Below are 16710 nucleotides of genomic sequence, written 5' to 3' on the forward strand. Positions count from 1 at the left end.
AACTGTTGTAATATTGTGTCTTTGCACCAGCATCTGATTAAGGTAGAGGTGTGGCCTAAAGTTTGACGGTGGAAAAGCACATTAGAAATGGTGTTTTTGAGAAAGGAGTTTGAGGATATGGACACAATATTAAACTGATAACTAGTTTTGCTCTCTAATGCAACACTGATGAAGCATCCGTTTGTCTGTCTGCCAGCCTGTCTGTCTGTTTGTCTGTCTGCCTGTCTATCTACTCATCTATCTACCCATCTACCCATCTGTCTGTCTGCCTATCTACCTATCTACCTACCCATCTGTCTGTCTGCCTACCTACCTACCTATCTACCTACCTACCTACCTACCTACCTACCTACCTACCTACCTACCTACCTACCTACCTACCTACATACCTACCTACCTACCTAACCACCCACCCACCGACCGACCGACCGACCGACCGACCCACTCACTCACTCACTTGTCGGCCTATCTGACTGCATTGCTATCCACCTATCTGTCTGCCTATCTATCTACTGACCTTTCTGGCCATCTTTCTGTTTCAATCAATCAAAAAAATCTGTTAAGGTATATTTGCTTTGTTAAGATTTTATTGGAACTATAAAAATCATTTTTTTGCAGCTCTTCTATTCAATCTTTTATTGGCAAGTATCATGTGTTGTGTGTAAAAGGAATTTGTTACGGTGTGCCGGTGCTTTAAAAATATGAAAAACTATAAAATTAAATAGGTAATAAACTATACAATTACATTACCTATACAGTTTGTTCAGGGAATGTAAAGAGAGGCAGTGCAATTAATAATGTAAGTGAGACAGTGCAATAAAGAATTTTTTCAGGACCATGGTGGAGGGATGTGTTATAGTAGTATAAAGTGAAAGACTGAGGAAAGTCTGTCTGTCGGTCTGTCCGTTATATCCAATCAGTCAGTTGGTCTGTTTGCCTGTCTGTTGTATTAGTCCTTTCACACTTCTCATAGACGGATAATAGATTACTGTCTCTATCACTGACAGAGAAACGACCCTCACCTTCTTCACTTCTGCGAGCTGCTGGGGATCGAGAAGGACCAGATGGAAAACTGGCTGTGCCGTAGAAAGTTAGCCACAGCAACAGAGACCTATGTAAAGAACATGTCCTCCGTCCAGGCTTCTAACGCCCGCGACGCTCTGGCTAAACACATATACGCCCATCTCTTCGACTGGATTGTGGAGCACATCAACAAAGCCCTGCATACCTCCTCCAAACAGCACTCCTTCATCGGCGTGTTGGATATTTACGGGTAATTTAGCTCGCAGAGCCTTTTATTGGTTTTGAATTTATAAAGTGAAAATGAGAATTTGCTACATTGTTATAGACAAAGACATAAGTTGTGTCTCGGTGTGGCTCTGTGAGCATGTGCACACTTGCTGTGTGCGGAATCAGCCCTTTTTTCTCTCTTTTTTTTTTTTGCCTTTTTTTGTATTTCATCACAAAATGAGATTAATGACCAGGCAGTGGAATCCTGCTCTGGTAAATGGTCCGCTGGAAAGGGAAAACTATCCATCAGGGCTAGAAATAGTAAAAAAAAAAAAAGGAAGCACTTTATTCTTCATTCTTATATTCTTTTTTATTCTTCATTCTTATTTAGGGGTGTAGAGACGACAACAGTTACGAAGTCAGAGGTTTTGTTGTGCAACGGGGCTTCGTTAAAATGGTTGGCAAATATTTTAAAGGTTGGAAATTTGGCGAAGTTTAGATTCATTATATAAATAAGGAGTAGATTTAATCTATGGGTGTGTGTTTATAGTAAAATATCAAATGAAGCAGCTACTATTACTACCCTAAAATTCATTATTATTATAATCCTTTATTAACAGCAAGTTCTGAGGTGTGTGTGTGTGTATGTGTGTGTGTGTGTGTGTGTGTGTGTGTGTGTGTGTATATGTGTATGTGTATGTATGTGTGTGCGTGTGTGCGTGTGTCTGTGTGTTTTTAATGCTATGAAACATCTCCTCACTACGTTACGTCCTTACTGCTTTGCTTTGAATTTTCTAGGGGTTTTTTTCTAGGAGAAAACGAGTAGTTAGACTATTTTTTATTTATTTTGATTTAATTTAGATTTTTTTTTTTGTATAATGCCCAGTTTAAGGTTTTTATCCCAAGACAGCTTCCATCTAACATCCATTTTTTTGTCTTAACAGGTTTGAAACTTTTGAGATTAACAGCTTCGAGCAGTTCTGCATCAACTATGCCAACGAGAAACTTCAGCAACAGTTCAACTCTGTAAGTAATAAACAAGATGGACGGCATTGGGTTTTTCATTTTTATTTTTTTTATTTTTATTACTCATCAGTGATACGCCGATCCTGTACAGATCTGGATCAGGGGATTTAGAGTATAATCTGATTTCAAGTCTTCTGACATCATAGTTAAGATCTTGTAAACAATAAGCATGTGATACAATTTTCAAACCTGGTTGTGATGTTTCCCCAAATACAACCTCTCAGATACAGTGAAATATACAGTGATATGTCAATATTTGACCAGTGCACAATTGGTGCTTATTATAGCTCTGTTATGCATATTGTATTCTAAAAAATGTAAGATTGGTGCATTCCTCTTATTTAGACTGTCTTTTGTTACACGCGTGCCGTGCTTTTTAATAAATGCTTTTTCCACTATAAATCTCACAGCATGTTTTTAAACTGGAGCAAGAGGAGTACATGAAGGAGCAAATTCCATGGACACTCATCGACTTCTATGACAACCAGCCATGCATCGACCTAATTGAGGCCAAGCTCGGTATCCTGGACCTGCTGGACGAAGAGTGCAAGGCCAGTTCTCAATCTCATTTTTACCAGATAAACGCATATAATACAGAAAGCTACCTGTTTTGCACAAAATAGACAAAAGTATTGGGTCACTTGACATTTCCAGTCATATGAAGTTCTTCCCCAAACTGTTACCACACAGCTGGAGTCACACAGTCCTTGTCTTTGTATTTGGTAGCATAACATTTTCCCTTCACTTAAACTAGGAGATCTTAATAGAAGATTGGAGGTTATGGTAACTGGGATTAAACGACGCATGAGATTTTCGAGAAAGCACATACAAATCTTATTGTGAGCTGTCCACAAACTTTTGTCCATATGGTGTGTCTATTTCTATGTCCAGAGCCTCTTATTTACTTTTAATTACTTTTGGGAAAAAAAAAACAATTTATTCCAGGATGATTTCAGCTTTATAATTAATTACGAATTTATTTATACATAATTAATTATAATGCTGTCTACTCATAGAGATTGAGTACTTGAAGTAATAAATTATTTGGAAAAGCATTTATATATTTCAAACAGAATTTATTAAATGTATGTTTATTTAAATGGAATATTATTTACAGGAAAGAGATGACAATCTGGTTATTATTGCACTATATATATATATATATATATATATATATATAAACATTTTTTATTTCTATATATATAAATAATATATTCATGCTCAAACTTATTAAGGTTGAATGAGTTTATTACCAAGCAAGAAAAAAAAGATTTTAATGGCGTATAGCGGTATATATGTGTTTATCGGTCACTCTTCCTCTTTTCGTCCCTCAGGTACCTAAAGGAACAGATCAGAACTGGGTGCAGAAGCTCTACGGTCGACACACGGCCAGCGAGCACTTTGAGAAGCCGAGAATGTCCAACACATCGTTCATCGTGGTCCACTTTGCAGATAAGGCGAGTAACATTCAGCTTGAGTCAGCTTAAAGTGAAAGCAGTTTGTAACACTGGGTATGGTGGGTGTATCACACACGTATACAATATTCCATGTACAATAAACCCTAGGATTAAGGAAGTAGTTTCTTTAAAGGTTATGGGCAGTGATGAACCCCATCAGTTCCAGGTTTCTATGGGAACTTTATCTTAACTTTAAGGGAAACAGTGTTGTAGGTTTGAAAATAATCCTTTGAACATTTCCTGCAGGTATTGGCATGCCAAAAGACTAACAAAAAGAAAAATGGGACTGAATATAGGAAGTAATCATGTACCTCAGTGTTTCAGAGCTTGTATGGTTTATAAGGTTTCAAGATGAGCAGGATATTCTCTCTAATTACAGGCTTTTGTCTGATATACATAGAAGCAAAAGGGTTTGACTAATGGGTGTGAGACATTACTATAAATTGCTTTTAATTAATACTATATGCTTATAATTACTATTGTTGCTGAAGCATTACTAAATGCTTCAGCAACATCCAGCAACAGTGTCTTAATGCTCTTATACAATTGATTAAATTGTTTGATTCATAGCAGATTGATAGGCAGTTTTAATCCTTTATAGTTACATTTTATATTGAGAAACATCCTCAAAGCTGCACATTGACTATATTAAAATATATCATTTCTATAGTCCCGTGTGTGTGTGTGTGTGTGTGTGTGTGTGTGTGTGTGTGTGTGTGTGTGTGTGTGTGTGTGTGTGTGTGTGTATGTATATGTATATATATATATATATATATATATATATATATATATATATATATATATATATATATATAATCCTTTATTATATTTGAGACAGTAACATATTCGGTTCATTTCATACACAGAGCTTGCATGTGAAAATTGTGAAAGCCTCAGCAGTAATTATCTGACACATAGTAAGACCTCAACTCCACCAAGAGGCATTATAAGATAATGTTCTGCAGAGGCGTGGACTTGCAAAAGATATTTGTCATAAAACCTTTTTTTTTTTTTTTTTTTTTTTTTTTTTTTTTTTTTTTTTTTTTACCACATCCTCATCTGATTTTCACACACTTGGGTGTATCAAGAGTCTTAAAAGTGAAGAACTAATGATTGCTCAGTGGTTGTCTTTAATTCCCATTATAACACACCTCACATAGTTAATCAGTACATCACACTATTAAAGTGAGGTGTGTAAGAGCAACACGCTGCAGGAATAGGGATGGGCATGTTTGATGGGGGAAAAAAGCAGGAAAGGCTAAGCAGTTCTGTTACATTGTGGGGAAAAGAGGGCTTTTGACATTTTATATAATTATAACTATAATTCACTTCAATATATAAAATATACTCCTTAAGATTTTGTTTATTGGATTAGCTGTGGGTGGCTTGTGCAACAGTGGTACAACTCCCAAAGTACTCCCTGTAACTCAATAGCAATAGAAACTTGGAGTATAAAATCCTTACAAATGAGTCATTACAGAAAAATGCCATCTTTTCCTTGCATATTGCCAAAATATATATATATTTAAAAAAAATATGATTTGCTTTTTCAGGTTGAGTATCAGTGTGAAGGCTTTCTGGAAAAGAACAGGGACACCGTATATGAAGAACAGATCAACATCCTAAAGGCCAGTAAGGTGAGACATTAAAACAATATAAGGGTAAAGAATCTTTCTACACTTTGTAATTGCTGCTCCACAGTTTATGTCTTTAACAATAGTTTTTAATGTTTTAACGTAGATAGAAGTTTTGGACACTTAAGCATAATTCATATGCGAGTTTTGAACATCCCATTCCATGTTGGGTCTACATTTAATGTTATAATACTCTCCACTCTTCTGGGAAGAAGTTCCACTAGATTTCGGCGAGTGCTTGTGGAGATTTGTGCTCATTCAGACACAAGGGTGTTAGTAAATCATGTAATGTGAGGAGACCTAGAGAAAGGTCAGCATTTTAATTAATCCCAAAGGTGTTCATGAGGGTTGAGGTCAGAGCTTTATAGCAGGCCATATTAGATCTTCTACTCCAGCTCTTGTAAGCCATATTTTTATGGAGCTCACTGTGTGCACAGGGGCATTGCCATGCTGGAACAGGTTTGGGCACTGCATGTGAAGACATCCTATAAAAGTGTTTGCCTACAACTTTGGCTGAAATTTTGCCAATGCTTTTTAATCCATATAATGTATATTTCATTTCCGACTCATAAAAGCCCTTTAAATCATTACTGCTGATGAAACATGATTTCTAGACTTTCAAAGACTAGACTGCTGTAACGGTTGACACTGGGCTTTTGAGCATTCAGCTGATGTTCGTCTCTCTCTCTCTCAGTTCCAGCTAGTGGCAGATCTCTTCCAGGAAGAAAAATCAGCTCCTGCTTCTGCAGGCAAAACCTCCAAGATCAACGTACGTCCTGCAAAACCAATGCCCAAAAGCCACAACCGTGAGCACCGCAAATCTGTAGGCACCCAGGTGAGGCTACAAGTTACACACTGAACTGGGATTTATTCAGAATGCTACATTGATAGGGATTTAGTTGAGAAGTAGAAAGTCAATCGTGTTTGTGTTTCTAATCCATTTCTTTTCCAGTTTCGGAGTTCATTACATCTTCTGATGGAGACTCTGAACGCTACAACTCCACACTATGTACGCTGCATAAAACCCAACGACCTTAAAGAAGCCTTTGTGTAAGTTTTGTTTTTAGAAATGCAATATTTCTTTTTGTTCACATCTTCACCTGTTCGACTTAATAAGAGCTTCTCAAATATTTATTAGGGCTGTCAACCGATTCTAATATTTAATCGCGATTAATTGCACGATTGTTCAATTAGTTCAGGGCCGTGCTCAAGGGCTCAAGAGTGGCTCTTCCATGCTTTGTAAGTTGAATGAACATCTTAAGAATTTTGGGGATTTTCTGAAGAAATCTATATTGATGAGTGTGTATGATAATTACCGGGACTTAGAAAAATGAGTTTGGATGTGCTTGGTTCATTCTGAGTGCATTCGCAAGTTCCATTATAAAAGAGTGTCCACACTTATGCAACCTGGGGAGTGGGAGGTTTTTTATTTCTCTTGCTTTTTTTTTCTATTTGCTTTTCATTTGAAATTTTTTTTTGTTCTAATGTCACATTAGAGACGCCTGTCTCTAATGTGAAAAAAAAAAAAAAGGATCTGAGTGTATTTTACTATACTGAGACAAACTGTGTAGATATTCAGTTGCCATAGTGATAGAGGCCTCCTGTATACAACATAGATAATTATACAGGTATGTAAATAGCCATTATAGGGAAATACAAAACTATGTGGTGATGTCATCTGCTCCATCATGAAGCTGATTTACTGTTACCAACCAGAGGTTGATTATTTTGCGACAACAGCAAGTCTCTAAGCTTTCAATTGGAGGCCACTCTGTGCAGCTTGAGACGGTTTCTCATCGACGCCTTGGGTGGTTCCATGGAATTCCGGAGTAAGAACGGGAGCTTTGAGGATGGGTTTGGAATGTAGTTCATGTCAACAGTCTGCTACATTGACTCAGGACTACATTTTGCTTCCGATCACCATCACTGTACCACACAACATCGTATATCTGCAATAAATTGACATTCGGTGCCACCCAGATGAGGATGAGTTTCCTCTTGAGTCTGGTGCTTCCCAAGGTTTCTTTCTTATGCCATCTCGGGGAGTGTTTCCTTGCCACAGTCGCCACCGACTCACTCATCAGGGACAAACTTACTTATAAAGAACATATTTATTTTTTATCACCACATTATCTGTGTAAAGCTGCTTTGAGACAATGTTCATTGTTAAAAGCGCTATACAAATAAAAATGAACTGAATTGAATTAAGTGTAATGTCACAGCAAAGTGGCGTTTTTTTTATCTGGTTATAGTTACATTTGTTGGTGTAGAATGTCTTTGAAAAAGTTAGTATTTGTTATCACTTATATTATTGCAGCTATGAAGTTAAAAATCGCTGAATCCTTCCATAAAGATATTACAGAAAGCATCAGTTTTTGTTTTTTTTATCTGTGTGTTTAGTTTTGATTCCTGCATACTGTATATATTATTTAACTGCACTGTGTGAAAAACCTTCTCGAATTCTTTGTATAAATGGTACATGATAGTGTTCAGTTTTCCTGCAGAGTTGTGTGTTTTAGAGGACTTGGTGAAGTTGTGTTTGTCTCTCCTGCACATTCTTAAAGACAAGAGCCTGTTCATGAAGCTTAAATTGAGAGCGGTTTCTTATTCACATGCCGTCAAGGGTTCTCAGAAACAGAAGGCAGCTGTATTCTGAGCTCTCAGTCAGGCCCTTGTGTGTCCAGGAGTCTGCAGCTTTCTAATTGTCTCTCTCACTCAAGACATGTACAATGTTTAGGGAAAGGTTAAGGTAGGGTTTCTATCTTGGACATTTTTTTTGTTTCGTTTTGGAGAAAACGTGTTTTCTGTATAAGTATTGATTTCAGTGGACTCATACAGCAGGTTTTTGTTGATTCTGTGTGCAGGTTTGATTCGAAAAGAGCCGTCCAACAGCTTCGAGCATGTGGTGTTCTGGAGACCATTCGCATCAGCGCTGCAGGATATCCATCCAGGTGACTGTACAGACTGAACTTTTTGGGGTTAATCCAAATAATTTGGTTCAATACATTTTTTTGGACTGGTGTAACAAGACAAGTTTGTCTGATTTTCCCGAATTCTCTTTTAGAAATAAAATTTTATATTCAATTGTTATTACATGAGGAGATAAATCACTTAATGATGTTCTATTATAGTAAAATAATTAATGATAAGGTGCTGTGAGGTGGTCCATTGAGAAGCGGAGTTACTGTTACCACATAAAAGTTGATCGATTGGTTGTTGTTGTTGTTGGTAAAAAGTAAAAGGCTTGACAGTGTGCTGTTATAGGAAACTACTGTATACAGCAACCAGGTAGTATGATGTGGACCATTTTCCTTTTAACTGTGCAACCCTAAAATGGTCTATTCATCGTATATAACAGCAGTTTTTCAGTGGTTAATATCTTACAGCAGTTAAAGAATGACATCCTACTTTTTATCCATTTATCGTTACCTAGAATGGCGTGAAACCTTTATGAAACTAGTTTGCTTGTGTTTTCACTTATGTTACAGCAGCTATGAAGGGCCATTCCTTCATCGGGACATTTATCCTTTCAGGACATTTATCAGATGAAAAATCCAGTTGAAACCAGAAACAGCTAAATCAGCATTTACTGTTACTACATGGAAGCTTTTTAGAACTATGCGCCCTGAAGCGTTTTTCTTTATCCTCTCTATGAAAGTTTTAAGTCCCCATGACTGAGTTGTGACTACAGAAACAATGATATATTCAGAGCAAGGTTAATCAATCCTGATGTATTGTGTCAACTCTCCTTCCAGGTGGACCTACTCAGATTTCTTCAGCAGGTATCGCGTGCTAATGAAAAAGAAAGACGTGACTGCCGACAAGAAGCAGGTTTGCAGGTCCCTGCTGGAGACGTTGATCAAGGTAACGCACCATCATGAATGTCCCGTTTACGTCACGCAATCGCATTGAGATGATGTACGCAAGCAGCGCAGTTCCTCCAGATGATTCTCTTCACTCTTTCATTTGAGCGTGGATGTGAGATGTAGAGCACCGATTCATCACCGTCGACACTAAATACTCTGCGTTCTCTGCAAGATGTGACATCCGCTAGCTAGAAATGCGGGCTTGTTTGTGTTTAGCCCGCTACAGGTTTCCAAAATATCATCCTTCATCAAAGCAATATCGATGCATTCTAATCCGTGAACTTCACCACCCCCGCTTCACTGAGTTCTCTAATGGCTTCAGTTTTCTTAGCTCAGCAATCCATTGCTCAGCAGCGGCGGCCAAATGCCGAGAGCCGGATGAAAAACGGCGTAATCAGCATGGCTTCTGAGGATATCAGGAATGATGAGATGAAGGGGGGGCTATTAAGCTCAGATAGCTGTTTGTTCATTGATGCAGGTTCCCTGTGTGGATAAACCTGTCAAGATGGGAGTGGGAATAAAAAAAAACGGTTGCTCTAATGTCAAATTTACCACATATTGAAACTGGACTGGGAAAAATAAAGGATTTCAAACTCACACGGAGGGATTTGTTATTGCATATGCATCTTCATATTGATATTCATTCCTTGATATTTTCTGATGATGGAGACGTGGCAGCCTAATAGTTAAGGCATTGGACTTTGGCTACGAATGTTCGGAGTCACACCAGGCTGCCACCCCTGGGCCCCTAAACAAGGCCCCTAACACTGTTGCTGATCAGTTGTATAAACGAGTCTCTCTAAAGGCCTCTGTCTAAAGGCCTTAAACGTACCGTAAATTAAAATGTAAGATAAAGATGCTCCTGGACCATTTTCAGTGTTCTTCCATGGATCCAAACTGTTATTTCATTGAAATATATATATTTATATATCAAACATTTTTCTCTCTCATAATTTTTTTGATACTTTGATGTATATTTTTTGCTCTTATTAAATAAGTAGTTACAGATTATTTGTCATACAGGTTATAACCCCCTGTATTTAATTCCGTTCTCCATCCAGGATCCGGATAAGTTCCAGTTCGGAAAGACTAAGATCTTCTTCCGAGCCGGTCAGGTAGCGTACCTCGAGAAGCTCCGGGCCGACAAGTTTCGGTTCGCCTGCATTAAGATGCAGAAGACCGTGCGAGGATGGCTGCAGAGAAGACGCTATCAGAAGATCCGGAAGTCGGCCATCTTGCTGCAGAGATACGGCCGCGGCCTCCTGGCGCGCAGGTGAGGGAATGTGTTCAAGTGCACATTATTTATTTATTTTATTTACTCCTTCATTTTCTCCATCATTTACACACGTCTCTCTGTTTCGCTCTCATGCTCTGTCTCTTTTTCTCTTGTATCTTCTACCTCTTTTGGGTTTTCTCTCTCTCTCTCTCTCTCTCTCTCTCTCTCTCTCTCTCTCTCTCTCTCTCTCTCTCTCATGATCTTTCTCTCAATTTATTTCTTAGGTTCTTTTTCATTTTTTCTCTCATTTGTTTTCTTATTGTATCTCTCTCTCTCTCTCTCTCTCTCTCTCTCTCTCTCTCTCTCTCTCTCTCTCTATCTATCTATCTATCTATCTATCTATCTATCTATCTATCTATCTATCTATCTATCTATCTATCTATCTATCTATCTATCTATCTATCTCTTTCTCTCTCTCATCTCACTCTTTTCTCTATTCTTCTGCCACTTTTTCCCCATGATCTTTTTCTCCCTTGCTCTTTCATTCATTCTCCTTTTCCCTCATATTCTTTTTATCATTCTCTCTTGTCTCATGTTCTTTTCTGTGCTCTTTTATCTGCTCTATTATGTTCTCTCTCTTATTCAGTCTCATGTACTCTCCCTCATGTTCTCTCTCCTTCTCTCATTTTCTTTGTTGTTCTCTCTTTGTTTTTCAGGTATGCAGAACAGTTGCGTCTCACCCGCGCTGCTCTGATCTGTCAGAAGCAGTACAGGATGGCGAGGGTCCGGCGCGCATATCTGACCATTCGCAAGGCTACGATCACCATCCAGGCTTTCACACGGGGCATGTTCACACGCCGCCTGTATCAAGAGGTGCCTCACTGCTCCATGTTTATTCTCACTGTGTTCTTTAGTTACTTATTCAATTCTTTATCTCGCTCTTCTCCTCCTCTCTGTTCCACTGCTGCTCTCTGCTCACACACCAGCTGTGCAGTGAATAGTCAGAAGTTCACAAACAGAATATACAATATTCCAGTGTTCACGCTGCACCCAAAGTATTTGCTCATATCTCTTTTTTTCCCCCCTTTGTTCAGTACATGATGCACCACAAGGCCAGCATCATCCAGAGATGTGTGCGTAGATGGCTGCATAGGAGGAAGTTCTGCCGCGCCCGGGACGCAGCGGTGGTGCTGCAGTGTGCTTACAGGCGTGTACTCGCCAGGCGCCGGTTCAATCAGCTGAAGATCGCGGCGCGCTCCGCAGAACACTTCAAGAATCTCAACGTGGGCATGGAGAACAAGATCGTGCAGCTTCGGAGAAAGATGGACGATCAGGTGCAGCGTTCAGAACACTCTCAGAAAGCACTCTTGGCCACACTTACATTTTATTTATTTTTCATCACACATACACATATACATATATTATATATACAGTATCTCACGAAAGTGAGTGCACCCCTCACATTTCAGTCGTTTTAGTAGAACTTCTCAAGGGACAATACTATAGAAATGAAACGTGGATATATTTTGTAAACAGTACAGATTTACTGTCTCCTAAAAAATTGATGATAAAAAAGTGTCAAAAAAAAGTGTCTAAAAAAATTAGATCTGTTACACCGGGTTTCACTCGGAAAAGGCCTCACAAGAGTCCATCAAAAAAGTCGAGGCCTCATGCTGTGCATCAGGTGCAGAAACTGGCTTTCCAAAAACAGACGTATGAGTCTTGCAGCGTTGTTTTATAGTTTGCAGAAGCAGAAGATCCACTTGTCAGTGCTGAAGCAAACAGTTTGCTGAAGACGACCTGTCCAAGAGCATGAATTACTGGAATCCTGTGCTGTGGTCTGATGAGACTAAGATGAACATGTTTGGCTCAGATGGTGTCCAGCATGTGTGGTGACACCCTGGTGAGGAGCACCAAGAAAATTGTTCCTTGCCTACAGTCAAGCATGGTGATGATTGCATCATGATCTGAGGGTTAATAACGAACCCCTGAAGGTGAAGATGAAGGTGATGGAGTGCCCAAGTATGTCTCCAGACCTGAACCCTATCAAGCACCTTTGGGGATCCTCAAGCAGAAGGTGGAGATGCGCCATGTGTCTAACATCCAGCAGCTCAGTGAAGTCATTATGGAGGAGTGGAAGAGGATCTCAGCAACAACCTGTGCAGCTCTGGTGAATTCCATGCCCAGTGCTACACAACACTGGACATGCTAACTTTAGGGTGTACTCACGTTTGTTGCCAGCTATTTTGACAATAATGGTTGCATGTTGAGTTATTTTTAGAAGACAGTAAATCTGTACTACTATTCAAGCTGCACATTGACTATTCTAAAGTATATCTAAGTTTCTATAGTATTGTCACTTGAAGAAACAGAAGAAACTAAAAACGGTTGCTAAAATGTGAGGGGCCGAAGTCTGCTCTAGGGTATAGTAGGGTAGGGTAGGGTGGGTGTCCGGAAAAGAGATCATGTGGATTGTTTTTGGACGATCTTCACGCACACGGCGGAAAATGGTTTCGACATTTTCGTGGGTTGAGCTCATCGAAGGTGTTCCTGAGCTCCTGTCGTCTCTCTGTGATGTTCTTCCACTCTTGAAAACACCTCCAAAGACTCATTGCGGCATCAACATATGTCAGACGTGTGTCATGTCAAATGTCTCTGAAAGATTTGCCTAATTTCACTCAAAATCTGTGCTTTGTTCTAAATTGCTGTAAATGATGAAATCACCGACATGGTAATGCACGTGGTCAGAATAGTACCAGTTACACCATTAGTCTCAGAACTTATTGATCCCACCTTGTGTGTTATGTGTTAGTAATATATAAAGTTGCATTTATATGGGCTAGTAAAGCCAGTTGCAGTTAAAATAGAAGGAAAATGGAAGAGAGAGTAAAATAATACTGATTTCTAGATATCTCAGGGTCTGAGAAGTCTGAGAGCATCCCAGAAGTCTGAGAGCACTACTGATTATTTATTTTTTTTCCTATCATATCCAACAATTTTAATTACAATTGATATTATTAACAAACTCTTTGGACAACACCAATCTGTGGAACATTTACATGTACAGTACAACCTCAATACTCTCGAGTAATAAAAAATCACGAGGTTTTGACTCTTTTGAAGGCTTCTTTTTCAAGGGGAATTGTACATGTACTGTAAACTCACCCGAAATTGTGAATTACTTGTCATAAATGTTTTATTTACTACTTTAAATTAATAATACAATAATAAAATAGATTTTCAAACATTTCTATGTAATTTATCAGAACAAATTTTGCTTTGAAATGTTCGAGCCACTCGCACGTCTTCTCACGAACTGATCAGATATTTCACGAGTTAATCTCAGTCCGTTTCCAAACGAAAAGTCGTGAACTATCGAGGTCGCGAGTATCGAGGTTTCACCGTACTTCATTGTCTTTTTTTTTTTTTTACCAGAGCTGCTACAGACTCCTCATGTCTCATGGTCAGCTAACATGGTCCTAAGAACAAATTTGCTTATATTTAAATAGGGATTTAGAAATAGTGAAGAAACAAACAAGATACTGAACAGGTTCTTTTTGGGTTTAAAAAACATTTTCCCAAATCGTTCTATGAATGAATACATTCTCAGATTAGCAGTGTGCTGTCAGACTTTTGGACCCCACTGTATATTAAAAAAATAATAATAATAATGCATGTGCACTGAAATAAAGGTCAAACATTTGACACCGAAAATCAGAGACAGAAGTTTTTTCCCCCAAAATATCATTGAATTCTTTAATTTCTTTTTTTCCACTAATGTTGAAAAAACTCCCACCTGATTACACGAGTAATATAATAACTCCTATTATTACTACTCTTTATTGAATAACTCTGTGTCGGACCTAAACTCTGACCTTATTTGCCCGTGTTTGTTTTTTGTTTGCAGAAACATGAGTATATAGTGCAAAATGAGAAGCTGTCCGAAGCGAACACGGTGTTGGTCACCGAGGTCAGCAAACTGCAGAAGAAGCTGGAGGTGGCACAGAATCGTAAAGGCGAATCCACGCAGCTGAGCTCATTGCAGGATGAGTTAGAGAAACTAAGGGAGGCGCTACAGGACGCACACGCCCAGAAGAAGAAGCTCGAGGAGGAGCACAGCACTGAGAAGCAGGGCCTGGAGCAGGTAAAGAGGAAAGCGAGCAAAGCAGTTTAAAAGAGCAAGGGTTTAAAAAAGAGGAGTTTAAAAGGTTAAAAATATAAATAGAAAACCAATTGTACACTGATTTTAAAGGGGTACGAGTTTATATAAGTAATGTGCAACTTTTAGTGGATTTTAATAAATTCATGCAATTTGTTGGTTATTTATTTAAAAAAAAAACTGATTTCAGAGGCAGATATCAAGTTATGAATGTTTCATGATCGAGTGATGTGGCAAATTTGTGTATTTATTTTTTTTTTTTCCCCCAGCATGATTTAAAAAAAATTGGCCGACTTTGGCTGTAGTTTTTTTTACCAGATTTAAATAAAAAATATATATATATTTCACAAAGCGATTAACAGTGCAGAAATGGATCATATGAATGGAATAATGTGCTGTATTTTCTTTTAGATTTTGGGTGTTACTACTTTAAAAAAAAAAATTTTTACAGTAAGAGTAAGGTTGTTGTTCTTTTTCTTGTTTTGAAAACTTGTCTCGTGACACAAAATGTGTGCTGAACAGCATATTTCCGGATCAAAAACTTTAAGATTTCCACTATATTTTTGCTCATCATCAATATAGCATGTCGTTCTTATAGTTAGTCAATGAGCGATTGTAAGCACAGCATTTATTTGATAAAAGCTTGTGTTTTGCTCTCCTTAGAGAGTCCAGGAGCTGGAGCAAGAAAATTCTCTCCTGAAGGAGGAGAAAGAAGCGATGAACCAGAAGATCCTTCGCCAGTCGCAGAGCTCCGGGGGTGGGATTCAACACACACACACACACACACACACACACACACACACACACTGTCTTTTGAGTATTGTATAAACCTGAAGTGAAGGTGGGATTCCCCGAAGGGCCGGGTAGGTATTGTTTCCCCACATAAGAGGGGTCTCTGTGCAGAAGTGGGACGAGAGAGAAGCTCCATTGAGTTTCAGAAAAGGAATACACGACACCTTTTTTTCACCTGCTATTAAGCTGAGCATTATTCAGGGCTGGTTCACAGGAAAATGTGATACTCGAAACCAAAGGTTAGGGCTTTTATTTAAAAATGAAGAAATAAATAAATGTTAGTTTTTTTCTAAAGCTAGTCTCTTGTATAACGCTTTCAGTAATAGTCAAATGACCTTGACATTGCTGCTGAATAACTTTATTTAATTTTGGACAATTGACTGCCTTCTGAGTCTGAATGAAGTTATCTTCAATCTCTTAGCTTCTGGATGTTCTGGTTAAACCTCGGAATTCACGGGAGGTTCTTTTGAGATGATTTGCTTGAAAAGGCTTTACTGTGACTCTGAAAAAAATAAAGCAGGTTTAGTTCACAGTCAGCCCTTTGTGTATGTGGGTTACGCTTTTAGGCTTATGTAACGTGGTCACGCTGGCAGATCTTGCTTTGTCACAGATACATTCAGAGGGAAAATAAACATGGAAATGGTAGAACAGTATGGTATTTAGAATAATGGCGTTTCGGAAGAATCAAAGTTTCAGAGCGACCACATTTCATGCTAGTTAACCTTTAGAAATTCCCAAATGACAGAGTTTATGAAGCGAACATCCACTTCCTCCATCTCTATTTACGAGCTCCATTAGCAGAAGGATGGATGCACAGGTTCTTAGTAACATTTGTTAAAGCAGCTAAACTTAGAATTTTTGTTGAGTAAACAGGGGTGAACATTTCTGTTTGTGTTAATCGGATATAACAAACTATATAGAACTAAACTGCAGCAACATTAAAGGGACAAACACTAATTAGACTACACCAATATGGCAATAAGGTGAGTACCACAAACAAAAATGACCAACCCCTGGCATATTAATGTGACACATACAGTAGTACAATGTGAAAACTTTAGTTTCTATTATCGTCTGGAAAATAAGTGAACCATTTCCTCTGATTTGATTCACCTGCCTGATTCTGGCACCCGGTATTAATTTATCATTCTCCTGTTTTATAATGCAATCAAGATGATCGAGTAGATAGCAGTCTGCGCAATGAAAGGATCAAAGTTTACTAATAAATTTGTCACAACTCACATCACCATCATAAAAATCATACGTATTAGTGTCATTATGGTTAGATAAAGACTGTTAAATTGACTTTTTTTTTTTTAAACCTTTACAG

General features: G+C 38.3%; 1 protein-coding gene across 2 annotated transcripts in view; it reads left to right on the forward strand.

Moving 5' to 3' along the window:
• Positions 1 to 16710, forward strand: part of myo5b (myosin VB) — a 62842-nt gene that overhangs the window by 28332 nt on the left and 17800 nt on the right. For both annotated transcript variants that reach the window (XM_083564822.1, XM_083564823.1), the window contains exons 10-23: positions 1008 to 1273; positions 2175 to 2256; positions 2667 to 2807; positions 3591 to 3713; positions 5267 to 5350; positions 6042 to 6182; positions 6300 to 6397; positions 8212 to 8298; positions 9103 to 9211; positions 10275 to 10486; positions 11146 to 11302; positions 11524 to 11763; positions 14337 to 14573; positions 15252 to 15345. In XM_083564822.1, coding sequence (XP_083420948.1) covers positions 1008 to 1273; positions 2175 to 2256; positions 2667 to 2807; positions 3591 to 3713; positions 5267 to 5350; positions 6042 to 6182; positions 6300 to 6397; positions 8212 to 8298; positions 9103 to 9211; positions 10275 to 10486; positions 11146 to 11302; positions 11524 to 11763; positions 14337 to 14573; positions 15252 to 15345 — 2071 coding nt within the window. The remainder of the gene's footprint in view (positions 1 to 1007; positions 1274 to 2174; positions 2257 to 2666; positions 2808 to 3590; positions 3714 to 5266; positions 5351 to 6041; positions 6183 to 6299; positions 6398 to 8211; positions 8299 to 9102; positions 9212 to 10274; positions 10487 to 11145; positions 11303 to 11523; positions 11764 to 14336; positions 14574 to 15251; positions 15346 to 16710) is intronic.

The sequence above is a fragment of the Silurus aristotelis genome (assembly GCF_946808225.1).
Source record: "Silurus aristotelis genome assembly, chromosome: 16".
NCBI lineage: Eukaryota > Metazoa > Chordata > Actinopteri > Siluriformes > Siluridae > Silurus > Silurus aristotelis.